The sequence below is a fragment of the Tyto alba genome, unplaced genomic scaffold, assembly GCF_018691265.1.
Source record: "Tyto alba isolate M040663 unplaced genomic scaffold, T.alba_DEE_v4.0 Super-Scaffold_18, whole genome shotgun sequence".
Classification (NCBI taxonomy): Eukaryota; Metazoa; Chordata; class Aves; order Strigiformes; family Tytonidae; genus Tyto; species Tyto alba.
The window spans coordinates 31,003,508-31,031,462 of record NW_024881280.1 but is presented as its reverse complement, the minus strand read 5'-3'; the positions used below and the strand labels follow the sequence as shown (position 1 = coordinate 31,031,462).

At 43.4% G+C, this 27,955-nt stretch overlaps 1 protein-coding gene across 4 annotated transcripts in view; it reads left to right on the top strand.

Moving 5' to 3' along the window:
- FBLN5 (fibulin 5) overlaps positions 1-27,955 on the top strand; it is a 76,354-nt gene that overhangs the window by 47,051 nt on the left and 1,348 nt on the right. For 3 of the 4 annotated variants that reach the window (XM_042791065.1, XM_042791064.1, XM_042791066.1), the window contains 6 exons: positions 1,748-1,864; positions 2,827-2,946; positions 5,763-5,885; positions 7,493-7,619; positions 10,553-10,748; positions 12,688-18,855. In XM_042791065.1, the coding sequence (XP_042646999.1) occupies positions 1,748-1,864; positions 2,827-2,946; positions 5,763-5,885; positions 7,493-7,619; positions 10,553-10,748; positions 12,688-12,849 (845 nt within the window). In that variant the 3' untranslated portion in view covers positions 12,850-18,855. Of the gene's footprint in view, positions 1-1,747; positions 1,865-2,826; positions 2,947-5,762; positions 5,886-7,492; positions 7,620-10,552; positions 10,749-12,687; positions 18,856-27,955 lie in introns of those variants that run through there. The other variant, XR_006165161.1, reaches the window with a different exon arrangement.

The window sequence follows — 27,955 nt, the reverse complement described above, 5'->3', positions numbered from 1 at the left end:
AGACCATTTGCTATAATCAGAGGACTGGGTTGGGCTTTCGGGACAGGTTTTTTTGGTGCATTGCTAGTAAACCACAATTACAAAAGGCTACACTTCTATCTCGTGCAACTACCCCAGTAAAGTTTATACAGGAAGAGCTAGTACAGCAGTACCCACATGACCCACTCACAAGAAGCAGCCCTGTAAAAGTCTTTATCCTCAAAATGTAGCAGTCATGAGATAACAGCCCCACAAAGGCCAAAGCACATATTTAAGCAATGCATTGTGTCAGTCAAATGAGATATTAATTTACTGAAAACCCATGTCACTTTTTGCAGGATATGGGCCAAGCCTACTGTTGGTGTACATACCATAGCTGACCCTGGCCTTTAGGTTATCTTGCTATTTAGAATGCAGTGGGAAATAAAAGCTAGTAAGGGTAAAACTGAGTGTCAGTGTCCTTATTATTTTACAGAGAAAGTATTTCCAAGACCGTTGACATTTTCAAAATGTTTTCTTGAGACTTTCTATGGCAAAACTGCCCCAATGAGGCCAACAACATAAACTTGAATTGCAGGATGTAGCTACTTATACAACAGATTCACAGCATTGTTGTTTTTATGGGATTACCACACCATGTAAATGTTCAAGTCATTCAAGAATTCAGTTTCCCAACACATTCTTAACACTAAAACAGGAAGCAGTCAATATAGCTAACAAATAACAAACTGCTGGAATTCATGCAGATATAGATAGATATATAGATATATAGATATATATGTGTGTGAACTATAGGGACAAAACTGTCATTTTCATTTTTATGTTCATTGGAACCTGCAGTGGGGGTCATTTCACCAAAATCTGTGCCATACTGCTTTGCTCTTTCTGGCAAACTGACTGCAGATAATACACTTGGTTTTCTACCGCACAAACTCAACTTCAAAGCTTTGAGAGTAGTCATTTAAAAAATCTCCATAAATCAAAAGCCAGTTGATACCAAAGGAAATGTAAAGCCTTGGAAAGGACAACTATTCCAGGTGTTTCACTCCAGTTCTTAGCCCAGGGGCAAAATGCTTCTAGAACTCACCATCATATGTATCTTACAGCATTTTCTTGTGCTTGTAACAGTCAGTTGCATGGATTGCTAATGCTGCGATTCAGCCCAGACTGCTATTTTGGCACTAATTTTACTGTTCACATTTTAGAGTTAAAACTTTTCAGTTAAAAATTCCTATAAAAAGTGAATGTGACTATTTGAAAAAAAGTCTTTAAAGACCATCCCCTCTAAAAAATAAGTAGTTAGAAGTGAAAACTTCTTGCTTTTCTAGTGAGCAGCTTTGGTGTATGTGGAAGTAAAAAAGGTTTCTATCTTGATTCTGACAAAAGTTTGCTACAACATTGGCTGTGCTTGTGCTGACCGGCCACGCCAGCTATGAGGTATGCTTTGAGGTAGCTGCTTAAAGGACTGACTCTGGGCTTCCTGATGACATCAGATTAAATTGAAGATTACAGCAATGACAGTCAGTTCGTAGGACATGCTGATAGATGTCAGCTGTGGATAAAAACACATTACTACATTCTTCTGTGGAGAGACATATTTTAACTATAACTCTGGGTCTGAACACCTGAAAGTTTGGCTGCTATATCCATAATCAGTATGCTGGGTTATTTCTGTGTTATTGGTACTGTTGACTCAGTGTGTTTGCTGATTTGTCCTTGCAAGTGAAAATGCAAACCACTCTATAATTTTCATCTTTCCCATCTGTAGATATAGATGAATGTCGCTACGGCTACTGCCAGCAGCTGTGTGCCAATGTGCCTGGTTCCTACTCCTGTACGTGCAACCCAGGCTTTACCCTTAATGATGATGGAAGATCATGCCAAGGTACTGTGCCTGGTAAACCATGACGGAAACCTTTGCTCCCAACCCAGCAACACCCTTGAAATTTGTTTAGTTTTTAGAATGCAAGTAACCTTCCCAACGCTGCTTCTGGAAATGTTCATGGGTTTGTCAGCCTGAGATATTTCTGTAGTTTCACAGTACTTCAGAGGGGTACAGGTGCAACATGATCGCGTATCAGGAGAAATATGCAGAGGCCCAAGCCCCTGAAAATATAGAGTTACTCAATTCACTGAAATTACCAAGAGTTTAGGAATGGAATTTACTTTTAAAATCCGAGGCTCTGTGACCCACGCAAGACAGGAAAACTCCGTCAGATCAGTAAATTAGATCTGAGTCTCCCAAGATCCAGACTAGAGTCCTGAGCATTAGGCCACCTTTTGCTGTTGATGTGCTACCTCAAGTTAAATCAACCCAACCTCTTCATAAAGCCTCTCCCTAGGTAAGCAGGGAGCATCTTCCCACATGCTGCAGGAAACAGTCTGTGCTAATGATGTTCAGAAGCTGCTAATGTGCTAAAAGGTAAAAAAAAATGGTTTTGTCTTAGCCCTAGGTTTCCATGAGGACCGTTCCTCATTGCCTTATCTTCCTCAGGAATATCCTGCTGCATTTTGTCTCAGGTCTGTTACAAGAAAATCACTTCAGTGGTTTTAAAATTGCAGGATAAAGACAGAAGCATTTGTAATAAATATTTCATCCCATCTACCATGCTATTTTTTTGATCAAAGACATTCCCAAAATGCTTCATTTCCACGCATATTGTCTTTCCAACATGCTATTTCCAGGCATCAGCCTGAATCCCAATGAACAATATTGACTTGGTTATATTTTTTCAGAACAAATCATTCTGACTGTACAGCTAATCTCTTTGAAATGCTTTACAGTAATGAATTGAAAATAGAGTTTGGGGAGAAGTCACTGATGCATTGGGCATTGGTTTCCCGTAGATGTGAACGAATGTACAAGTGAAAACCCTTGCACTCAGACTTGCGTCAATACCTACGGCTCTTTTCTCTGCCGCTGTGAACCTGGCTACGAACTGGAAGCTGATGGAGTTAACTGCAGTGGTAACTGTTTTTTTTATTTATTGTTTTGGTTTCATCCATTCTATTAAGTTCCCTTTTTCCAATGTATTGTTCCGTACATGCTTTTGCTTTTTAAAAAGTTTTTGCCTTGATCCATGGTTAGGAGCAGGATGGCTGCAACTCATATGATCTTCTTTCCAGTTAAAGCACACGGCAAATACCCAGAAAAGCACAATGGAGGAGGGCTGCAAATGGTTTTAAAGGAATAAGCTAAATATTAGAAAGCTCCAAGATAACAGTAAGACATAAGAAAATGCTTTATAATGCTGAATAGGAAGATTTATTAGAGAAAGTAAAGTAGGGATCATCCTGGAACATTCTTCCATGATTAAAGGAATACTTCATATAAAGTACTTTTCCATTTGTCTGTTGAATGCATGTATTCCTCTTACTCTTACGTCTGCACACTTCTGCCTGAAACCTTCCCCAGTTTCCTCTATATGGCTCTGGCTACACCTCAGAAAAAAATATATGGTTTCTTAGTACAGCTATTGCTGATCTGTTTAGCACATAGCAGAAGAAACTGTGCTTATGTCACTGTACTTTTTCCTCTCTTGTTTTTGTTTTTATTTTATTGCTTTATTTTAATTGAAGGCAAAACTTATTTCTGTGCTTAATGTTCCCACAGCCTGATAAAATTAGAGAATCCAGCCAATATTTCTTGGAAGGAAAAATGCACTGGAAAATACTTGTTTTTTAATTTACAGTAAACAGATGTAACATGCTGTTTCTGAGAGAGAAGACATGTGATATGCCGTATGTGTATAGATTAGTGTTTCCAAAGCTGTTTTTCCCTGCAAACCTTATTATAAGAACAAAGACTTAAATCTCTAAAGGGTCTATGCATTTAACATTTAGAGCTGCAACACCTAACTTAAGTTTTCTGCTTTCTGATGGAGTTTCTGCATCTAAGTTAGTCTCCTGCACCTTTTTATGTTCTCCTGAGCTAGTTTAGGGCCCGAACCAGCTAAGTTTAGTGCAATGCCACATAAACACCGCCAGTACGAAATGATGATAGAAGAGGTGGTGCTTGAGCCTCATTCATGTCTGAGGGTTAATCCAGAAAAAGGGACTTTCCGCCACCCAGATTTAGAGCAGCACACCTTTTCTTGACAATTCTGTGCAAGAAAATACTTGTCAAAGCAGGTCAAATTTCTCCAGATGAGCTTCTTTCACTTCACAAACAATCACTAGATGTTGCTGAGGTTCACAAAGGGAATGCCTGGTTAGGAGAACACTCCTATGAGACACCTAGGATCCAGATGTACTCCAGCAGCCACTAGCTTAGTCAATGGCCTAGCAGCCAGCTTACCTTGAAGATGGGAGGCATCCCTGCCCCAGTTCAAAGAGAAGGACAGAGATTTCAACCTGGCTTTCCTAACTTTGTCGTCATTTTCTAATCACAGAGGTCTTGCATGTGCATCAGATGTGCTCTGAAATGCCTACCACCATGTCCTCTGCAGGTAGTCAGCAGAACGCCAGAAGTGTTTAGGAACAGCAAAGGTGTATCTCTGCTCTGCAGGCTCAGCAGCAGAAATATAGGATGCTTGGGGCTTTAAGTCCCTCCAGCACTTGACAGCAGCTTTATATGTATCCGATGTGCTGGTGCTCTGGGGTAGGACACCTCGAGGGGGTGGGTGATAACTCAGTCCCTTGACGGAGTCAGTCCTCAGACCATGTTTTGTCAGCAAGGTGTTTTTTTCAGCAAACTTGCTGGGGCAAGTCACACAATGACAGGACTACGTAGGTGTGGAGTTCCTTTCATCTCCCTTTCGATAATGTGGTTGCAGCCATAAAGCCACCTTAACATACTTGGGCTTCAAATACTTTCCAGTCCATCTCCACAAACCACCAAAAGCAGATAAATGGACTGATCCCAATTTAGAAGAAAGGGAAATTCAGTCTGAAGAGTAAAAGTGATTTGCCTGGGAGAGTCAACATGTCAGAGCTGGGAATAAGAACTTGGGAGTTCCTGGCTGGGGCTCTGGCCTTTGTTTCTTTCTTCCCCTGAACAGGAAAATAAGGAAATGATTAACTGCAGCCTCCCTCAGTCTAGCACCTTTGCCTGTGTTTTCCCCTCAGTCAGCCATGCCTCCATGTGCAGCTCTGAAGTTCAGCTTTCTCACTTGAGCCCAGTTTTTCAAAATACAATGACTGGTCAATTCATGAGTGCAAGGGGAAAAAAGCATAATTTCTGCTTTCAGTCAGAGATTTGACAGACAGCTTAGCTTACTGGGTATCTGGGAGATGGCTGGGCCTTCCAGTAGGTCTGACCCAAGCTGGGATGAGCTCTGTAGTCTTGCTGGAATGCCTTGGAAGCAACTGGCTAGAGGCTAAGAAACGTAAAACAGACGGGGCTGGCTGCAGGAGTTCTGCTGGGACCCATGTGGCCCTGGGAAAGGGAAGCTTTCTCTCCAGAAAAAAAGAAAAAAAAAAGAAAACCACCGCCAAGTTTCTCCTTTCAAATTACAGTTGCTGCTTCATTACTGGAGTAGCTCTATCTCTGATGTAAAACAGAACTGAAAACATGGCCAACTGGTGACAGGTATTTGAAAATTAAAATAAATAAATAAAAGCCAAACATTGTGTTCAGCAGCAACTTTGGTTTCCCTAGGAGGAAAATGTTTAACCAGGAACTTCTTGTATAGCATTTTGCCAGGTTGGTGCAGAGCTCTAGGGAGCCAGAGGGTGCCAACCTCCATGTGGGGCGATGGGCATATAGGTGGATAGCCACCTGCCTGTGGACTGCTCTTTTGACTGTGAAGTCAAAAACACTAAACTTTGATTTATCACTGCAGACATGGACGAATGCAGCTTCTCAGAGTTCCTCTGCCAGCACGAATGTGTGAACGGGCCTGGTTCTTACTACTGTATCTGTCCTTCGGGCTATAACTTGCTTGACGATAGCAGAAGCTGCCAAGGTAAGAACATTCCTGTGCTGATTAAAACCCGAGGGGACCAGAAAATAGGTCCTGTGTCTGGAGAGAGGTTTTCAAGGATTGAGATTGTTGTGGTTTAGGCCTGGTTGGCAGCCAACCACAATGCAGCAGCTCTCTCTCCCTTCCCCTCCAGCAATGAGAAGGGACAGAGAGCCAGGCTTGGGGTTCAAGATAGGACTGGGATGGGGAAAAAATCCCCTTTTATGATCACGAGCAAAAGGCAGACTCGTTAGGGGAAGAAAAAAAGAACACACATTTATTACAGACACTAACAACACATAACAGAGTAGGACAGTGAGAAGCATTGCCACATCTTGATCACACCACCCCTCCCTTCTTCCCAGGCTCAGCTCTGCTCCCGATATCTCTACCTCCTCCCCCAGTGGCGCAGGGGCAGGGAATGGGGGGTGCAGGCAGTGCTGCCACTTCCTTCATCTTCGGTGAGGGGAGTGTCCAGAACTTGTTCCCACTGCTCCATCGTGGTCCCCCTCTTACAGGAGACAGTCCTCCACAAACTTTCTCCGACATGAGTCCCTCCCACAGGCCGCAGTGTTCCCCACACTTCTCCGTCACGGGTCACTAACTTCCTCCGACTGGATTCCCTCCCACGGCTGCAGCCCTTCCCGAGCTGCTCCGGCGTGGGACTCCCCCGCATGCTGCAATCCTCCCAGCACTGAATTACAGCAGCGGGGCTGCCTTTTCCCATGAGACCCCGGCCTTCTTCGGGCACAGCACCTTGATTATACCAAGCAGGAGCCACAGGCCATAAATCAATGTCTGCTCCACTGTAGATCATGGGTGGTGGGGGGGGCTGCCCTGCCGTCTCCCCACAGGATACAGGGGGGTCTCTGCTCCGGCACACCTCCCCACTCCTTTCTTCCTCCGTTCCCCCACTGACCTTGGTGTTCACGCAGCTGCAGCAACTCCTCCTCACAAGTCCCCCTGCCCGTCACCACGTCCCTTCTTAAATACGTTATCGCAGAGGCGCAGCCGATTGGCTCAATTTCCCAAACAGAAGTGGAGCTGACGTAGAGCTGGGGGAGCTTTGAGAAGCTTCTCACAGGGGGCCGCCCCCATAGCCCCCTCCCCTGCCACCAAAAAACTCCACCACTCACTCAACCCAGGACAGAGATGCTTGGTCTTGGCATTGCACAGTGAAATACTCGTAGAGGCCAATTATGTAATCCTGGTCAGAATGTCATCACGTGAGTGGTCTCACTGAGGTGAATTGGTGTGTTATTGTAAGTAAGACTTTACTGGCTAGGAAACAGCTACACAGGAAAGCCCTCAGATGCTCTCATCTCTGCTGCATGTCTCTAGTTTTCCCATTCCCTAAGGCCAGAGAGCTTGAGCAGCCAATTTCTTTTCTATTTTTGCAGCACTTAGCATACGGGAGCACTCCACTAAACAGAAAAGAGTGGAGTAAAAACTGATCTTAAAACAGGGGCCAGTTATCAAAAGGCCACTTCGCATGGTGCAGGAGTGTTGTGAATTTGGGGGCAATCCCTTAAAATGGAAATCAGTTTGTAAGAGTGGTATCTTGCACATAGTTGCCCACTTTAGCCTTTCTCTTGTTTCTTGTGTTTTAGATATCAATGAATGTGAAAACAGAAACTTCACCTGCACTCCACAGCAAACGTGTTTCAATATCCCAGGAGAATATAAATGTTTAGACCCAGTAAGATGCGAGGATCCTTACATCCAGATTAATGAGAAGTGAGTAACATAACCATAGTCACAAAAGCAAATTCTATCTGTGTGAAGCATATCTAGAGTGAACCAAATAAGCTGCATTTTTACAACACAGCCATGAAGTGTGTTTAGAGAGCTATACATGCATGCTGTTGCTGCATTTACCACTGGTAAGCTTTATAAAAATAATGAATTGCAATTCCTTACCAGGTCACCAGGTGGGATATGATATGATATGATATGATATGATATGATATGATATGATATGATATGATATGATATGATATGATATGATATGATATGATATGATATGATATGATATGATATGATATGATACTCAGATGTGTGGGAAGTTAGACTGGAAAAACATTTATCAGTGAGTAGAGAAAACAGCAAGATTTTTAATGTAATATGAGACATTTACTTGCATTACTGACTCCTTATATGCTCTAATGCAGCCTGTTTATCAGTATGAGTATTTCCTGGAAATATTGACTAGCTTACGTCTGGAAAGTACTTTAATATGTTAGACAACAGTTATAGCAGGATACAAGTAGTTTCCTACTGCCTAAGGGCTAAAAGTGCTGAAAAGTCCACAGACTGATTTGCCTTGTCCAGAAATTGAGTATGGCTGGATGGGGCTGTAAGCACTGTTACTGTCTAAATTTTGAATTATTTGAGCAAGCAAAAAAAATCCCACATTTCTAAGGATCACCTGTTTCTTTTCCATTTGTGTAGGTATTTGCCTGGGGCTCAAAAAATTTCAGCTCCAGACAGGTCTCTTTATATTGCAGTCCATGGTATTTCATCCTTTGTGTTTGCACTAAACCCAGTTACTTGGGATTGCTTGGCAGACTAATGTATTTTATAGAAGGGGAGTGATGAAGAATCAGCTTCTTTCCATTATAATTTATTCATGTCTTTACATTGCTTTCTGAACCAGGGCAGCTCAGGAGTGGACATGTTCTGTTCTTCCAGTTCTGGGTTTACTTACCTTCAGAGGTGGTAGAGTCTTAAACCCGAATTTGAAATATCTGAAGCCTCTGTATCTAAATTACCCAGAGCCCAACTACAGAGTCCTCACAGATCAGCTTGCACCAGAACTCTCGATCTCTGAGCTTTGTGTTTGGTGGCTTTGGCTCACATCTAGATGTGACTGCATTTCATTTGTGGCATATGTCTAGAAGTGGTCAGTATGAAAGCCAAGTGAATTCCTTGCATCTCTGTTTTCTGTAGAAGGAATTGGTTGGTTGTAGTGCCAGGAGCCTTTTTATGGGGGACATGGCAGATGAACTGTCTGAAATTGGTGTCAGTAGGGGAGGTTATAGAAAAAATAGTCAAAAAGACCCAATTCTTTTCCAGTAAATTCCCCAACACAGCTTTTATAAAGGGGCATCCTGCCTTATAACTTTATTAGAGTTTTCTGAAGAAATCATCAGCATGTTGCTAGGGCACGTGGGCTGATGCAGTCTGCTTGGGTTTCCAAAGGCTTTTGAAAAGAACCTCACATAAGGTTATTTTGGAAATTAAGCAGCCATAAATAAGAGAGAAGTCCCCGGTACAGAAGAATAAGGGGTTGAAATATAAAAAATAAATAGAGTCAAATTAAATTGTCAGCTTTCACAGTGAGGTTCTGCAGAGGTCTGAGCTGGACCTACTTTGTCCTACATATTTGTAAGCAACTTTGGAAAAAGGATAAACCATGAGATGGGCAAAGCCTGCAACAGCATCTGAGGGCAGTAAAGAAACAGGTGGGCAGAAAAGAACTGCAGAAGGACCCTCAATGACTGTGTAATAAAAATGTCATATGAAATGTAGTGTAGATGAATGTAAAATAAAAAGACAGTCCCAAATTCACAAATTAAATAAAGAGCACTGATCTGATCACAGCCTGTCCAAACTGAGATTTGAGGGCTGTTATATGTAGTTCCATGACCTGCAGTACTCACTAGAGGTCAGAAAAGCAATCTGAATTTGAGATGTTAATCGGTAGAGAATATCCTTAGAGTACATGCCATTGTGTACCCCCTATCTTTAAGACCGTGCAGGTCCTTCCCCTTCTCACAAAAGAAATATAACTGGACAAATGTTCATAAAGAGCAATGAGGATGATCAAAAGTATGGAATAGCTTCTTTGTGAGAAACAACTAAGTTAGCACCCTTCAGCCATGAACAGGGTCGAATGTGAAACCCTGAGCCGTGTGATGAAGGTGAGCAGGGATTGCCTGGCCGCTCTCCTTTCAGTAGAAGGGCTGGGAGCATCAGAAGACAGCAAGGGGCTGTGGAGAGAGAGGCGAAGGGGGCTGTGGATGCCAAACATTCATGGGGGGTAAGGGGAAGCTGGACGAGCTGATGGATGAGAAATGCGTTAAGGGCTGCTGAACACACAAAAGACATCTTTGTTTCAAGAATTTCCTGAGTCACAAACAATTGGAGGCTGTTGGTGGAAGTGTCATAATGCTTGGCTTGGTATTTTGCTCTTCCTTAGGGCTCACTATTTGATGCTAGAGCTTTGGTTTGATCCAGGGTGTCTCACTGTATGTTTTCATGTAGTATGTGGACGATTGTTAAACAAAGACTACAACATGTACGATCCAATGATTAACATTATTTTGGGGACAGTTCAGTTTAAATTACTGTCAGAACAAACATGTACTGGGTATACTACACCTGCAGAGCTGCTTTAAAGAAAGTACACATTTTTGAGTTATCTAAGGAGACAAAGGATGCTAAGAGATTTTGGCATAGAAGACAAGATAAAGAAGGCAGAGATCTAGGCAGACCAGGATAGCAACACAGAGAATACTAAAAGTGAGAAAATTCATTACAAGTTTCATTGATTCTTTTAGCTGGTCGACAACATTATTTGTTTATTTCTGCAGCTGTATTTGCATATAAAGAATCAAATATTACAGGAACTTGTAACCTCTGATGACAATCCTATTTTTGACAATTAGCCGCTGCATGTGTCCAGCTGAAAACGCCGGTTGCAGAGATCAGCCATTCACCATCTTGTACAGAGTGATGGACATGGTGTCCGGGCGGTCTGTGCCTTCTGACATTTTTCAGATGCAAGCAACAACTCGCTACCCTGGAGCCTATTACATCTTCCAAATCAAATCAGGGAACGAGGGCAGGGAATTCTACATGCGGGTAAGTCTGGCACTCACTGAGAGAAAACATGGAGTGGCTTCTCATTAGCTGAATATCCTTCTGATTGCAGAACTCAGTTTTTAATGAATACCATATAAACCTTCAGCATGAGGGATGTTTACATGCAGACGTGCAGAGTGGTGTGCTGATATGCAGGGGCTGCTGGCTCTTTCATGAAGGCAACCTACCCAAGGCAAACACGCTTGTTTTATGAGACATCAGGTTCACCAAAGTCCAAGGCTGTGCCCATGTCTAGGAATAGCTCAGGTCTCCCATGCTCAAGAGAAACTATTGGGCCAAACCTTTTTTTATTTGATGGCCAATTAGTAATTGTCACTGAAAGAGTCAACATTTCTTGTTTGTTTTATTAAGCTCCTCACTGGAAATTGAAAAACCTGAAAATCAAAAAAGTAAGCAACCCTCACACATGCTTTATCCCAAGAACTGACTTTCTCAGATCTTTGATTTCATTTGTTATGTATTTTTTCCACTGAGAACACACATTTTATATAGACACTCTTAGAGAAAACACAACCACTTTTTTTTTTTTTTTTTAATCTGAATTTTCTCCAAAAGATACCTCTGTTCCCCAGTCATTTTTACTGCATCTCCGACATGCGGGGGCGATGGGAAGTGTCTACACAGAATGAGGCACAGCCACCAGGGACGGTAGCATTCAGAAGGTTGATTTTTAACCCTAGGCAAAACCTGGCTTTGATATTCACACTGAGTGATGTTCAGTGGCTACTGATGGTCCCCATACCTCACAGAAACTGGTAGTGTGATAGATTCCAATACACATTTCTCACGAAAGCCTCTGATTCTCACTGTAAAGGAAGGAAAATGTTTCAAAATCCTAAAATGACAAGTGGCCCAAGATTGATCATTTACATCCCACAAGAACTTTCCTGTTGCAGAGTCATTACTGATCCCACTGATCTTTTCCCCTCATCTGGGTCGACCCACCAGGCGCTAAGGCTCCAGCGACTAGCATCATTGCTCAAGTCTGCTTGTCTTCTTATTTATCACACACCCGTTCATTTGTCACCTAAAACACACCCGAGCTGTCCTTCTCCCTCCGCTGGCAGCAGCAATTGCCCCTGTGCCAGGCTGGTGGTGCCTGTTTGTGGCTTTGGGAAGAGCAGGAGCAGCGGGTGGGAAGGGAAGGGACCTGGGGAGGAGCGGGGAGCCCACCCGGCTCCTCCTCACAGATTTGTCGGGCTTCTCTGGTCAGAGGTAACACAAACACTTGGTTTTGTGGTAAAACAGGTCCTGCTTTCTGTAGGTAAGTTTCTGCTGGAAAATAAATTGCACTTAGTTTTAACGTCAGAAGCTCCGATTTTTAAATGCTCATAATCCACTGTTCTGGCCAGATACTTCAAAGGTCTGCTTCCACTTACTAGAAGAGATTTTCTGAAGTGCCTTCACATATTTAAAGCTCTCTTCAGAGGGTAAGGTTTTGTGACGTTAACATCTGCAATTATACAACAAACCCTGATCCCGTTCACATAGAAACATCTGTTCTCCAAACTCTGTTAACATAACCTCTTCTTGGTGTTCATTGCTTCAAAGCAACAGTCTTCTTTACATCAAACAAAATAATATCTCAAAAAAAAAAAAAAAAAAAAAAAAGGTGTCACCACTTGTTTATACACTAAATCCATGTTTTCACCTTTTTCCATTTGGACAATAGCAAATTTCTATGTTCAATATCTCCTTTTATGTTCAGGGCTCCCGAAGGCTTTACAAACTGTAGAAGGTGATAGTTCATACAAAACACTGAGATGGAGCCAAATGCTGAAATGAAGCTATCTCTCCCATGAATTAAAGTGGTTTCAAACAATGCAACAGAAAACAGTTATTCTGGCTGCTTGAAGACAATAGTTTTTCAAGAGCCATTTTTGAAAATCTCACCTGCATTCTCTTGTTCTGTGCACAGCAAACGGGACCGATAAGTGCTACTCTGGTGATGACCCGCCCCGTGAAGGGGCCCCGCACTATTCAGTTGGACTTGGAAATGATCACTGTTAACACCGTCATCAACTTCAGAGGAAGCTCTGTCATCCGGCTGAGGATATACGTGTCACAGTACTCCTTCTAAACCCTGAGTTTGTGCCCTGGAAACATGAAAACAAAAAAGACAGTTCCTCCTCTGCAGGACTCTCTCCTCAGAAGCCAGTACGTATAGCAGCTCCAAACCAAATCAGTATTTCCACAGACCCGGTGACCTATGCCTGTCTGAGGAGGGAGGCCTCTTCATGCACAGTCCCTACCAGGATGCAGACGTCTGAAGATGTATTGTCAGCAGATCCCGTATGATTCTCTATGTGGTCATATATTTTAAGGACTCTTCTTTCCATTGTAAACACTTTTAGAGTATGAGTCTATGTTTGAAAGACTGTGAACCTTTGTAGCTCCAAGGCTGCTTAGCAAAAAGCACCAAAGAAACTGAGGAAAAAGCTGGCTTTTGCAATCTTGCCTTTTTTTTTTTTGTTTGTTTTTCATTATAAATGGAAAGCAGACCAACAAGCAGAAACAGAAACAAAAAGCCACCTATTGAAACAAGGGATCTCAGAAGTGCTAACTTACATTCCCAATTATCTCTGGAATTATCAGTCAGGCACTTTGTCTCAATTCATCCTGCATTTGTCTTAGTTTCACCTATTTTTCTTTGATTCTATTTTATAGTTAAAATTCATTGTAAATTCATTCCAAAATACATGTTGTACTATGTAATCTTCTACTTTCTAACAAAGTGTCACGTGTTTGGGTTCCTTCGTGTATTAAATCTTTCTGTATAACAGAGTTCATAGAAATCTATCACTGGATGGTATGTTTCACAATATTTAGGATGTTATGCTTATTTACACTCAGGCTCTTTAACACAGGCCTCCACTGCCAGAATAGCGTCCAGGGACTTTAGAGCAGATAAGAATCAGAACTTCATTTTTCCCTGTTTTCCTGAGTATGGTAGTTGCAAACAGTTTGTAATGGTTATAAGGTAGTGATACTAATTCTGTAGTTAAGGCTGCCACTGATCTCCTGTTCAAAGACCACTCGCCTCAGACCCGTCCAAATCCAGAAAAAATGAACAGTTCTGTTCATGTGCAGTCTCTCTCCTACACTCCTAACATCGGGGACTGTGAGTTGAAAAGGACTTGGACCAGTCTCACTGTTCATGCCTCTGCCATAACGCAGACTCTACTATACCAATACCCAGACCTCAAACAATGGGATCCCACAGTTTCCATAGGCAACGTCTTCTCAGGTATAACTGCTGTAACCAATAGAAAGTTCCTCCTAAACTATAATCTGAATCCCTGCTGTTGTAATTTAAATCCATTGCTTTTTAACCTACTTCCAGTAGAAGTAGAGAACAGTTTATCTTCCCCTTTGCAGCAGTCTTTAACATGTCTTAAGACTGTTGTCATGTCTCCCCTCAGGCTGTTCCTCTCTAGTCTAAACAAACCCGATTCTTTTGGTCTTTCCTCATACATCACATTTTCTGGACCTTTGATCATTCTTGTTGCTCTCATCTGGATTGTCTCCAGCTGGTTCACATCTTTCTTGAAGTGCAGTGCCCGAAACTGTGAAAAGTATTCCAGCTGAGGCCTCACAGTGCTAAGCTAAATCTATATATATGTTTAGGAGTCTGAAAAAAAAAAAAAAAATAGTTGTATAGTTCGGAGGTATAATGCCTACCTTGTTGAAGCCACCTGCTGTTGGGTCTTTTATTTTAGTAGAGATGAGGGTTCATATGCCTTGTTCTTAAATTTCTCTGAAGCAAGCTCTTTTGCTTCTTCCCCCTGCTTTTTCCTCATCGGCCTATTTTCTCTCCAGCATCACTGGGGCAGGAAAGATTTTTTTTTCTTCAGCTTTTGCTTCAACTTTTTGATGACTTGAAGTGCTTAATGCTACTTGGGAAGAGGAGTTTTTGAAGACTATAATGCAAGCAGGCTGGAGCAGCGTAGGAGCATTATGTGAGGTCTTCATTAAGGTGGAGTATTAAATGGGCGAACACGGACTCATAAAGTTGTCACAACACAGACTGCATGACACAGTCAGAAAACTGACTCTCTTGTTCCTAATAAGCTTTGTGAGTTAGTCTGGAGTTGTTTTTCCCTAGCTTTAGTAGAGACTTTGCTCTTTTTACTTGTACTCAGCTCGAAGGAAGCCCTGATGCAGTGACTCACAGCAGCAAAACGCTGAGTTGAGCGTGATTTAGCAGCTTCCATTTCTTAATGGTTTAAAGTTTTCTCCATGCTGCTACAACGTCCTGGGATCCTGTGGCTCAGGGTTCTGTACACAGGCTGTCCTTTATTGTAAAAACAAAAAGGCTGGAGTCTGACTCCATGGTTTAGTGGGCCAAGCTGAGGGCAGAAAGCCAATGAGTTTTGTGAGTAGCCGACTTGGAGGAGATAAACGTAGAGGAAATGTGCAGAGAAATATCAGAAACGAGACTTTGTTTCCTGAGTGTATCATGGCTCATCGTATACCTCAGTCTTGGAGGGGAAGATAGAGAAGACCAGGAAGAAGCAATGCTAGTTTATAACCATGGGGCTAAAAGTGCTTATGTGTCCCAGATGATGGAAATGAGACATGGGAAATAAGTAGGCTGTGGTGGCCCAGAGAGCAGACAAGGGACAGGCAGGGTCTTGCATTAAAGACACTAAACTCTTAATGTGCTGAAAGTTTTCCCAGTGCTCAAGAGCCCCTTTTTCCCCCTTTTGTGCCCCTGTGTTGGGGCTTCTTCATGCCCAGTTGAGGAGTCCTTTCTCTTCCTGCCATCACATCACCACCTGGAGAGGAAGCGCATCCTGTTAAACATCAGACAGTTTCTCACTTCTGGGCTATTCTCCCATGGCCTCCACATACCAACCTGAGTTAACCCTCATTTTGAAATATCAAACCCAGAGGAATTCCATAACGAAACACTTTGTTAAAGAGTACAGCTTGAATGCTTGGTTTTAGCAGGGTCCAGCAAATACTCATAAAACAATATTACACTTTCTATATAAACATTCTGCGCCTTAAATAAAAAGTGAAAAGTCTGGAAACAAAGGAATTCAGCCACTTCTCAACCGCCATAACATCTTTCATCACTCACTATCACTCCAGCCAACTTTTACTTTGCCAAAATATATGCCAATCTCAAAATAATAATTTACTAGCAGTTTATAACATCTAAACTCTCAATTTCCTAGTCAGGGGTCTGTTTCCAATAGACCATTGCAGGCTTCTATATTACAGCAATTCTCACCAAATAACAGGCTACGCATGTCAAGTTTTTACAGCACAAAAGTTAAAAATGCAAACTTGCAACTGCTGTATACATTCATGTTCTCCTCTGAGGCCAGGCCTCCCTAAAAGCAGTCAGAATTCCAGGTCTGCTCAGAAAAGGATTCTTTATTCTAACCTGTTGCAGAGGATTTTCTAACACAGAGATTTCCCGTATGGCCAACAGACAATATTCTGGCCAGCACCAGGTGAGGGCACTGGCCCTGGCCTGGGTATGTGTGGCTTCCCTCCAGCTCTGCTACTTGCTCAGGGTGGCAGAGCCACTCCCTGGCCAAACTGGGGAGGGACAGCCCTTTGCCTCTCCTGCCTCTCTGTTGAAAAGAAGGTCCTCAGGAGAAAGACTGCCTCTCACTGTGTGTTTGTACAGCACCTATTGCCAGTGCAATAATTGGAATAAGAGTAAACAAAAGCAGAAATGGCAGTAATCATTGATAAGGATCACAACGATAGGGAAGGAGAATCTAATCTGATAAATGAAACAAGTGATTCATGCTAGTCAGGGCAGGTGACAGAGGGAGAAGAATGGCAAGAGATGAATGATCCAGTGCTATCCTATCATCTGCCTTATTTGACTTTGAGATATTTTTAAGGGATTGACTTTTTTTGACACGGATGACAAAATGTTATTTCACCTAAGAGTTTGCTGGATCCCACAGAACCGCTTTTCAACTTGTGCTCCTCTGACAACAATGACTTTGTTGAGAATAACCAAGCTTCTTTGTGTACCTGGTCACGCACCATCACTGAGTGTAGTGTCCAGGGCCATTCACACACAGATTTCTCCTTTTCAATCTGGGGGCCTGTATTCATATTTACCTTTTTTTGGCTCAGCTTTTAGAAGAGATAAATTTCATTGTCTCATAAACATGCCATCAGCATCAGCAGAACTTATATATTAATTTTTCTCTGTCTAGAGCAAGCAGAGCAATAGAATCAGTACAGTTTGTAGTCATTCAAGTTCTCCAGTCTGGCTTATTCACAGAATATGCTACTGAATATTTTCCGTAGCACGTAGCTGCATTAGAACGCAAAGAAAATTTCGTAGCACAAAGATGTTGAAAAATAAAAAAGGAATACAAGTATGCCCTAACATTATTCAAGCCTGACAGGCACTATTGTTAAAATAAATCTCTATCCTGGATGGAAAAAACCTTCAGCTGCTGTTAATTTGCATGACTGCCGCGCTTTAAAGGAAAGATAAAAAGTGTCCTTAGGATCTTCCCTGTGTGTGTGTGAAGCGCTGTGCATGTATCTCTATGCAAGGAGGATTTACAGAAGCTAAAGCTAGTTGTGGCAGTGTGGCTCTGCATTTGAAGTCAAAGAGTTGTAAGGTAATATGGCACGAGCAAATCGCGTTTCCTCATCTGACATGAGTGCAGACGAGTGATTTACACCCGTTACTTTTTGCTGGTTTAAGTCTTTGAACCGATTCTGAGTAGCTCAACCTCAAAGCAGGTGCCATGCATGAAGACTGAGGCTGATGGTCGTAGCCAGACTTTCAGGGATTCCGCAGAAAGCCTGCCCATAAAGGTGACCTGTGCTGTAGGGTCAGAGTGTAACGGTCCAGAGGTATTTGTGCAGGGATGTCTCTGATCCTGCAGCTGCCTCTTTCCTCACCTGTTTCAGTGCAGAGTGCATCTGATGTTCATAAGTGCGTACATCAGAGGTGGAAATCTCACTCCAGTTCCTAGTTCAAACTTCTGAGATCCCTCTAGTGGTGTCTGTTGGCCAGATTGTGTAATTCAGCTAACACTAGTGAAGTCACACGAGGAAGAGTTTGGGTACAAGGCAGATACATGTTTACACCATCAGGTGAATAATGATGCAGTAAGCTTGATGTAAGAGTTGAGAAATGTAGCTGGGTAGCAAAGAGATCTTTAGAAAACACTTCAGCAAACAAAAGTTCCCGAAATATTCAATCTCTTTCAATTCCCTCCTGTATCCCAGAAGTCACGAATTCTCCCTTTTGAGTTTGTCCAGGACAAGTGATCTCATCACGGTCATGCACTGCAAGCACATGCTGAGTGAGCTCCACGTCTCTGGCACCACGTAACATTTTTCACTTTGCTTTTTGGAGATCAGTTGGAGGCTATGTGTCTCTTCTAGGCTCTGCCTAACGTCAGCTGCTTTTCGCATAGCCAAGGCAGATCCATTATTTCCCTGCCAGGTTCCCCTGCACCCGCCATCTGTGCAACAAGATGTGTTCGTGTGTTTCACTGGAAATGCGGGCACTGCTGTTGGCCCATCGGCTGGTTTTGTACCCCCCTCTTCCCTCTGCAGTGTCAGTAAGCACCCTTACAGAAAAGTATTAGGTCTGAATGGCTGGAGAGATTCCCCAGACTGCTGGCAGAGCCTGGCTTCATGAAGAGGATTTAAAAAAAAAGCCCAGCCCACCCCCCCACCCCCCCCCCAGTTTCAAAGGAGATAGATGCTCTTTTAGGTTCTGATGAATCACTTTTCTCCTGAAATTTCATCTGTATCATGCTGGCTTGATAGTCTCAAGGCTTTTCAAGAAGTCTGATAAAAGGACGTGCTTATGCAATACATCCTGAAGCTCTTCACACCTTGGATGAGGTTTTCCCAGTTTGCAAACAGCGTAGTTGGCCCAGTCAGAGAGAGTGCAATGTGATCACCACTATGCTGAAGTCAATGATTGCTAACCACCTGACATCAGGTCTGGATTCAGGCCAGTTTTATTTTAAGTCTTGAATCTCAGTGTCAGTGGTATAAATGTAAACAGATATGTATTATTTTTACAGTAGAGCTGAAAGATTGTTTCCAGTAAATAAACAGTAGTATGATTGCAGTATCTCTTTCTCTGTGGGCACTATCTTTGGGTACTTTAAGATTTCCTGAGATATCCTGTAGCACTTCAAAATTTCCTCTGATATTTCAGGACATTCATTGATGCGTTTCCATGAATAATCCCTCACCCCTGTTCTTCAAAGGCCAACCCAGGCACTTGACTCTACATATTGTTAAAACATCAAGTTACACACCAGCCTTTGCAGAGTCACAGCTCATGCATCATTCATAGAAATTGTTCCTCTCTGTAACTTATAAGGGATTATGTTGACTTCTTTGAGATTCTGCAGTGTTCAAAGTAATGTGTGTGCGTGTGTTTTTCAAGACTGGGACCTTAGTCTGGAGATCGTTCATCAGCAACTTGCTGCAAATGCTTTGTATTCAACATGTGAAATCATAGCTACAAAGGTTAGTTTTGAGAAAATCCTCAAGACATATGGTGTTTCCTGGCTGCCTACGCATAATGCAAACACAATTCAAAAGTCCAGCACCAGAGTTCTCCAGTATTCCAAAGAAATCACTGTTTTAAAGACAAATTTTGGTCAGTAAACTAATGTTGTAGATTATGTGAAATGCAAACGAAAAGGTAGAAGGCCTGCCAAGATTACACAGATTTTCTAGTCAAATCAGTGTCCCCAAGAAAACCTGAAACTAGTTCATTATTGAAGAATATTCCTTTGGACTCTGACATCTGATGCCATTCAGGTAGGGGAGTGGGACAGAAAAACTGGCTGCTTCCAAAACCACAGCAGCTGCTCTGCAGAGACCCCTGGGGCTCCCACAGCAAACAGAAACGTGTGTCAACCCAAGTCTGCACCCCAGGTCAGTGAGGAAGGCACAAAACTCAGAGAGACATGGCCTCAGCTGGAGGAGAGATATCTTCATTGACTTCTTAATGATGTCAAATAAAGATTTACTTCATAATAATTATAACATTTCTCCGTGTTTATACATCTATGGAAAATTTTAAATGACAGGACCAAGCTGTTGCCTACCACATGCATACCACCTGCAGCAAGCTCTAACGTATCCCTCTGCTATTCCCCAGGGTTGTGCTCACTTAGAGTTACCCAGTCTGATTTGGTGTGAGCTACAATGGTGTAAGTGACACCATTTGGTTCACACCAGTGTAATGTCATTCCCGTAGATGAAAAGAGAATTATTGAAGGATAAAATTACAATTGAACCAGAAAGTTAATAGAAAAGAGCTTGCTCGTTAGTCAACCCTCAGTGCTTTGGTTATGATGTCATTGCTATGGACAAAAATAATCAACCAGAAACCCAAAGTATTATAAAGGAGATTATCTCCTTAGAAAGATAAGTGCCCATGTAGCCTATAAATAGCTCTGGAATGAAGACATCCCATGCAACATCTGGGAAAGGAAGAATTCACTGCCTGACCTCCAGCATCCCCGTCTCCCACCAGCAGGACTAAGTAGGGTTGATCCTCACCACAATGGGTGGCTGACAGATGGGCCAAGGAAAAGGCAGGCATGGCCAGAGGCAAAGGAAAGGCAAACCAAGGTCATGCAAAAGTACTAAGGAACGCTCTCAATGTGCAGGATCTCTGAGACAAATCTCTCTTACCATACGAAGCATTTTAGCTTTGCCTTCGAAGACAGAAAAGCGCTGACAGTCACTTCAATAAAAATGAGAGGGCAGCATTCATGTGTTTGAACGCAGCATGAGTTTTCAAAACAATCATGCTGCCTTGGCCAACCTGCACCTAATGAGATGCACAGGACACAGAAGCCTGTAAGTACAATTTAAGGCACAGCAAATGTAGCACCACCTTATACTAACCGTTCCTCCTGCAACCAGTACAGGGGCAGGGAAAAGGACTCTCTGCCAAGCTCGACAGATGCTCCACAGTACTTCTGCTTCCTCTTAAACAGTCATTTCCCAAACTCTTACTTGCAGGCTGTTCATATTCATAATCATGTTATATTTTGTAGTCTTCATTCTTTTGGGAAGAGGAATACTGTATTTAAAATGGATGGTTCCAACACCCTCATCCTGCCCCTTTGACCTATAACCATTACTTCATTTGTAGCAGAAAACGAGCTTTTAATTCTTGTACTGGTTTACAGATTGTGAACAATGTACATTGACTATGCCAGTAGGGACTATCTTAAAGCTTTTTTAAAATAAAAAAAAATATCTTGGTAACAAAAATTATAATTGAATCCTAGTTTATTTTGATCATTGCCTGGTTTAGTGGCCATTATGTGGGATCACTGGAAGCATTCGTGCCAGAATCATGTAACCCCTTGGCAAAACAAGTTGAATGAGGATCAGTGATACTGGTACATCTATTGTTCATAAACACTAGTAACATATATATATAGTAGCAGAGAAAACGTCAAAGAAAAATACAATTAATTCTCAAGAGACTCATTTTCTTTCACAGTTTTTAGGTTATAAACTTGCCAATACTTGGACGTACATGTGGGTTTATGCACGACAAGGCTCAAATTAACATTTTGTGTACTACTACTTTATCTGTACAAGGAGCTTGACATACCTGAGGCATTTCTTTCCCCTGCAACTCTACTGAAGTTTGGAGCAGGCCGTTGCTTCTGGTGGTGGGGATGGCTCCCTTGCCCAGTTCCCCCAAGCACCAGCCATGCCTTACCCAGCATGTGTTCAGAGGGTGTACGGGAGGGGGTACAGGCTGCATGCTGCAGCCCTGGGGATATTCCTGGAGGAGAGATGAGCTCTCCTCCCAGCCTGACGTTGTGCCACTCTCCCAGTTGCCCTGGGTCTTGGAGGCACAACGTGGACCAGTGAAGTCAGTGGTTTGTGCAGTGAACGTGAGGCTATGGGCAGTATTTGGCTTAGCTCTTGCAGAATAAACCTGTCTCCTTTACGAGCAGTGTTAATATAAGGTAATTTAGACTGAACTGGTTTCCTCATACATAAATCATTAACTAGTAGCTAGTTCTCATTCCCACCTGCACTACACAGCTTGTGACTTTAGTACAAGAAAGGCTTTTCCACCCACACCATACTCAATGACCCATCCCTAATGGGGTCTGGCTGTTTGTTGGTTGGGTTTGTGTTTTGCAGGTGGAATGTTCTTATTTCAGCAAATTGCAAGGGCAGCCAAGCCTGGCTCTCGTTTGCTTTGTGGGAAGTGAATGAACTTAAGTCACACAGTTGCGCTCTCACATTCTCATCGCTCAAGTAACTCACTGCAGAAGTGAGGTAGGTAATACGCCATTCAGTGAGCTTGTGATGATTTACAAGCCGCTCAGAAAGCCGATAAAGATCTCTAGAGCTGTTTTGAACTCTAAGGAACTGCCGCTGCTCATTTACAGTATCATGAGGACACGTCAGCTCCCTCCTCTACACTGCAAATGCATTAATTCTAAAATCACATGCTCAAGAAAAATTACACTGAAACAGGCACACGTGCAGAGCAAAAGAAGAGAAGTCAAGTGCAGGAATTCTGAGCTGCAAAATTTCAGTCTAAGCAAACAACTCTCTAGAACTGCTGAAAGAAAATGAGAAAGTAGGTCTGTGACCCGTTATCAAAGACTTCTGGTTCTTCAGGCCCCACTGGGGTGCCTTGGTAGAACTGGCCTGACCAGTGAAGCCTCCGAATAGCTGGGCTTTCCACCCAATTTGGTGGAGAACAGACACTTTAGGAAACAAAGTTGCTCAGATCTAGCTGCTGGTATACAGCTCAAGTAGCCTAATCTGAGGTTTTTGAGACCTGAGCCACCTCATCCTTCTTTCACTCGCTGCTTACAGTCAGCTTTTCAGGTTGCTCTTATCATACATGCTGCCATGTTTGTCTTAGATGGGGTTGCACGTGGGACTTAATAGTGTAACCCCTTCCCCTTTTATTGCTCTTTTCACAATGCAAGATCAATCTGCTCTGGCAGTATCCTTCCAGCCCAAGGTCTCTCCATTCAGCAAGAGCTCTGTGGATAAGACAACGGTAACAAGTGTGGACAGGAGAGAGAGCTTGTACTTTCTCTTCTGTCAGTGCTGTCCAGCCAACTGGTAAAGGACACTGTACTGCTGGAGAGATGGGGCTTGGCTGGGCTGTAAAACTGATATCCTGCAGGGATTTAACCTCCTGCTGCACTTCCTTAAGAGTGAGCTATGAATTGTATTTCCTTGAGAAGTCCCATGAGCTGTATTCTGTGTAGTAGAAATCCTCCCTTCTCCTCCTCTCTCTGTTTTTGGTGGCACCAGTTACTCCTTGGACCCGCAGGTGCTGCTGAATGCTGTTAAACTGTCCTTGGTGTCAGCCTGCACATAACCACATCAGTGATGGAAAAAATGAGCCCTACGTGGCTTTTCCAGGAAGCCAGATGGCAGCTCCCCGTCTCATACAGCTGAACATTTTCTCACACCAGTAACTCATTAGGACAGCACGCATGAACTCAGCTCTCTCACACCAATGGAAGGGTTCATAGCCTGTGCCACTGTTCATAAGGACTGGCCCGAACAGCAGATGATTGCTGATCTTTAAAGGCAATTCTGCATTTCCATGTTTTCTTTCTAGCCTGTTATTTCTCCTTTCCTGGGCTCTTGCACAGTTCAGTCACCATACTGTTACAGAATGATCAACAAGGCCCCCTAAAATCCAGTACTGAAACACAGCCCCTGCCTGCCTGCTAATGAAAATCCTTGTCAGCCATGGGATCACCACATCAGTTTAAGCGAGGGAGCAGCCGGAGCACTGGCTGAGAAATGTTTGGTTAGGTTTTCTAGGATCTTGAAGGACTAGTTCAATAAATGCTTGTTTGCTTGAATGAGTGCACCTTCCATCTCCCACCACATTTTTCATTATGTCACTTGGATATAAATGCACGTGGTTTTAATGTGAAGTTAATCCCTGAGCTGCAATGAAATGATTAACCTTCACCCTTGAATTCCTTGCTACCATGTGATCTAGTTCTTATGGAGCTAAGAGTTAAAGCAATAGTGACAGCTGAAAATACTCGAGGCTAGTGGATATTTGTTCACCATGGAAGGCCAGCCTTAGTCATATAAATATAAACTCTTTGGCTTGGGGAGCACAGGGGAATAACATGGCAAAGCTACTATGTCCTGGAAACAAATATTTGTACCTACAGTTATTACTGCTGACTCAGGATTCTTGAAAATAATCTGTCAAGAAAACTCTGTGGAGAATAAATATCCTGCAGTTTGCAGCTGTTAAACTTTCTTTCAAAACCCAGGTTTGTAACACCTGTGCCATTCAGCTCAGGTGTATGATCAAGTTGTATCAAGATGGTAACCCACTTCAGTCTGGTCAGCGGAGCAGTCTCTGGAGGGCTGTGTGTTCTCTCCTCTCTGGATACTTATGTGTATAACCAAACGAGTTAAACACGCATAATCCTCTGCTTTGGGGTGAGAGTGCATCCTTATTCCTGCCCTAAAACCCCTAGTGATATTGGCAAGGGTTGTGACCACAGCACATTTACTTCCCGGTGATTCTGAGTGCACTGGCGAGGAGTGGCCAATGCTGCTGGCAGGCCTACAAAGTTAAGGCCGGGAGTGTGGGCAGCAGGTTGGCTCTGCCTTATCTCATATACCTTAAGAGTGCTGCGTATTTGTGTGTTTGCCTGGAAACAGGGCCAAACACCCTGCAGCTGGATTAAAGTTTTAAAATTAGGGTAGAGTGGGCTGGTAACCTCCGTTTCTAGTTACGCTATTTCTTAAATGGCTTTAAGTACCAAGCCAGACTGGCCTGGTTTTGCCTCCTTGCCTTTCCCTGAGGGATGTGCCCAAGGGTCCAGCTTGAAGGTCAGCATGAACTGAGCAGCTGTAGATGAAAGAACAGCATTCCAGCTTCTATGGTCACTGGTCTCCATGGATGTTCCTCCCAGCTCTCATTTCCACGGGGCTGACAGGCTTTAAAGTGGTGTGATTTCTGGGATGGCTTTTTGCCCTCACCCCCCTTTAAGCAACTTGAATGAAGTTTGCTTTCACCTGAAAGTAGAAGAAGGAAAAAAAAGCAAGTTTTACAACTGGAAACCATAAATTATTTTTGTGCTTCACAACTTGGTCCAGTTTCTTGACTCGGTCCCGTTCAGGAAGGCCCTTTTGTGTGTTGCCCTTGCTCTGTGAGTGGGTGACACCTGGCTGGCCCCTGCATCCCGGGGAGAGGAACATCTGCTCGTCCTTGGGCAGGCCCGTGTCTTTTTTCGGGAGAGAGGCCAGCTCTGAGGCCCTGAGCAGACCCCAGAGAGACGACGGTGTGAAAACGCAGGGCAGGGCAGCAGCACCTGGCCCTGGAGCCCCAAAAAAGGGAGGGGCTGGGCAGGCGTTCGGACATCTCCTGGCTCGGAGTTGGCTGCCTGCTCTGCCTTTGCTGGGGCAGGCAGGTACCCAGGCCCCGGGGAGACTGGGGGGACCTGGAGAGCTGCCTCTCATCACCTCTTCCACATTGAAAAAAGCATTCCTGGGTAAGCGGGACCGGAACAGTATTTGGGGAGGTACCCCAGGGGGTAGCACTATCCCAACCCAGTCGGACAGCACCTCCTGAGGAGACTGGACTTCACAAATAGCCTGGGGAGCAACCCCCCGGGTACTGGGAAAGGGCTGCTCTTGTGATGTTTTCACTGGCCTGGGTAAGAGAGGTGAGAGAGGGTTAAACTGTAGGAGTGATGGTCTCCAGCTCCCCACAGCCCTGGTGTCCCACCCATCCCCATCCCAGTCCCATCCCCGGCCCCACCGAGGTGCCTGATGCCCAGGGGCTGGGGCTGCCCGGCCACCCTGCTCCCTGCCTGGGCGTGCGTAGGGGTGGCCTGGTTTCCCCCTTGGCTTCCCCAGCTACTGAGGCTTCCTGCCAATTCCCTCCTCACTCCTTTCACAGAGCAGGGGCGTAGCGAAAATATAGATCAGCATTTAAGCAATTGCCTGCATTGGGACCTCTCTTTCCAGCCCATTTCTAACTGCAGTGCTTAAACCCCACAGATTTTCGCTGCTTGCTGGTCACAGCTATCATTCCTTGACATGCTTTTGAATCAGATGAACTAAAATAGTTCTGTGAGATCTATTATGTCTCTGGCTTGTAAAATACAATGATTTCTTACTAGGTTACACTAATATTTCGTAATTCATTCTTAATATTATTCTTCAATAAAGTTCTGCGCAAACAATCTATCCCACAGGAGGAACTTCTGCCAGATCCCAGATGTCAAACACATTTGCTTCAAATACAGGAGTTCATGACCTTTAATGTTTGTTAACGTGACGCCATGGAAATTATTTATAATAAATAAGGGTATTTGCGAGTCAGGTGCTCCATGGGGCCTTTTTCAGTGATACATCAGCCTTTCCTGAAACAGGTCTTTCCTGTTGGGATTTTTTTTTTTTTTTTTTTTTCCACTTAACAATGACAGTTTGGGAACAATCTGAAATCATATTATTGAACTGAGGCCAACTACTGCGCTGAAAGGTAGGCAGGAACTCAAAGGTATTTCAGATCACAAATCCTTCCTGGAATCAGCAACAGATAAGGTTCTTCCTTTCTCTTTTATCCTTTACCCTAAAAACGCAGTTTTCAAACAGCAGACTGTATGGATCCAGGCAAATACTAGATATATTGGCTTAATGCACTGAATTAAACAGGGAACTACTGGAATTGGTTAGATCCAAACAACAGATTTGCTATGCCAAGTGATTTTTTGCACGTAGTATGCTGATTTTAAAGCTGGGGTAACACCAGCTACCCTCAATATTGCAGGTGTAAGAGTTCTAGAAAATATCTGAAGGTGCCAATATGTTGATAACATTTAATCTTACTATCTTTTTTCAGCAGGTGTGACAATGTCCTTCCAAACCTGTGAAGGGATTAAGAGCAGCTGTCTCTTAATGAAGCCAGGCAAGAAAAGGTTGCAATCGGGAAACACTGGAAGAAGCATGTCTTGGCTCTGTTTCATCCTTTTGTCAACTGTACATGAAGGTTTATAATGCCTCCTGAGCTTACTGGATTCATCATCCTGGACTCCTAGACAGTAGCAGTAGTAAAAAATGTCTCTTGAGGAGGAAACTGAACCGTTTGCTCCTGCATAAATACGCACCTACAGACACTCCTGTTTGTCACTCCAGGCTGAAACTGAGGGCCTGAAAACTCCAGTCCAGGCCCAGCACAGCACCCCTGTGCCTCAGTGGTTATCCACCCAGGAACCTCAGCCTGCCTTGGGCTAGTTTGGGGTTGGCGGTCATTTATGAGGTTAAAGACCACTATGCATGGCAGAAGCAATTGCTGCAGCTCACACAGATGTGGGACTGACTGTGGAGACAGGACCAAGTGCTCTGGTGCACGAAGGATGAGCCCTCTTTGGATTTATTATCAGAATGCATTAATGATGTGTGTGTGTACAAAGAAAATCTGCCTTCTAGCATAAGGCAAGACATAACAAGCCAGCAAATCTCTTTTCAAATTCACAGTACATCAAATCTAAATGAGATAAGGAGAGGGTCTAATTTGGACCACAAACTATTGCCATGCAATTGCTCCTCTAGGCATCCTAGCAACATTTTCAAAAGATACTGGGCATTGTGCAATAAAGCTGTTCTCCTGCAGCACTGTGGGAGGAGGCAACTGGCTGTAGTCTCTGATGGTGGACAGAATTACAACGGGTTATGTCAGGAAAGCATGACATTAAATGTGCATTTGAAAAAAGGAGAAAACAAAAAACAATAGTCACAGACTGAATTATAGCAGCTTTCTGTGATGAAGTGTGTGGACCCCACCCAGCATCTGTGGCAGAGGAGGGAAGGTGTCTGCTAAACCCAAAGGTTATGATGGGAATGGAAAAACCCAGGCTCCAGCTGAGAGTAGGACAGGGAGGATGAGGAAACAGTTTCATGTTTCTCCCAGCAAAACCTCGGGGGATAAAGATTACTGCTGCAAAAACTTTAATGGTAGTAAAAGTCTCTGGCTGCAGAAGTTGTTTATAACGAAAGTGTATTAACCACTTAGAGACTTCAGCTGAAAAGGACTCCGCTATTTCACTGAAATCTAAGTTGCAAAATCCTTTTTTTCTCTCTCATGAAGCATTTGTGTCAGGAAACTTAATTTAGTGGCTACACATGGAGTTTGGCTGTGGGACACTGTATGCTGTGTGCTGGTC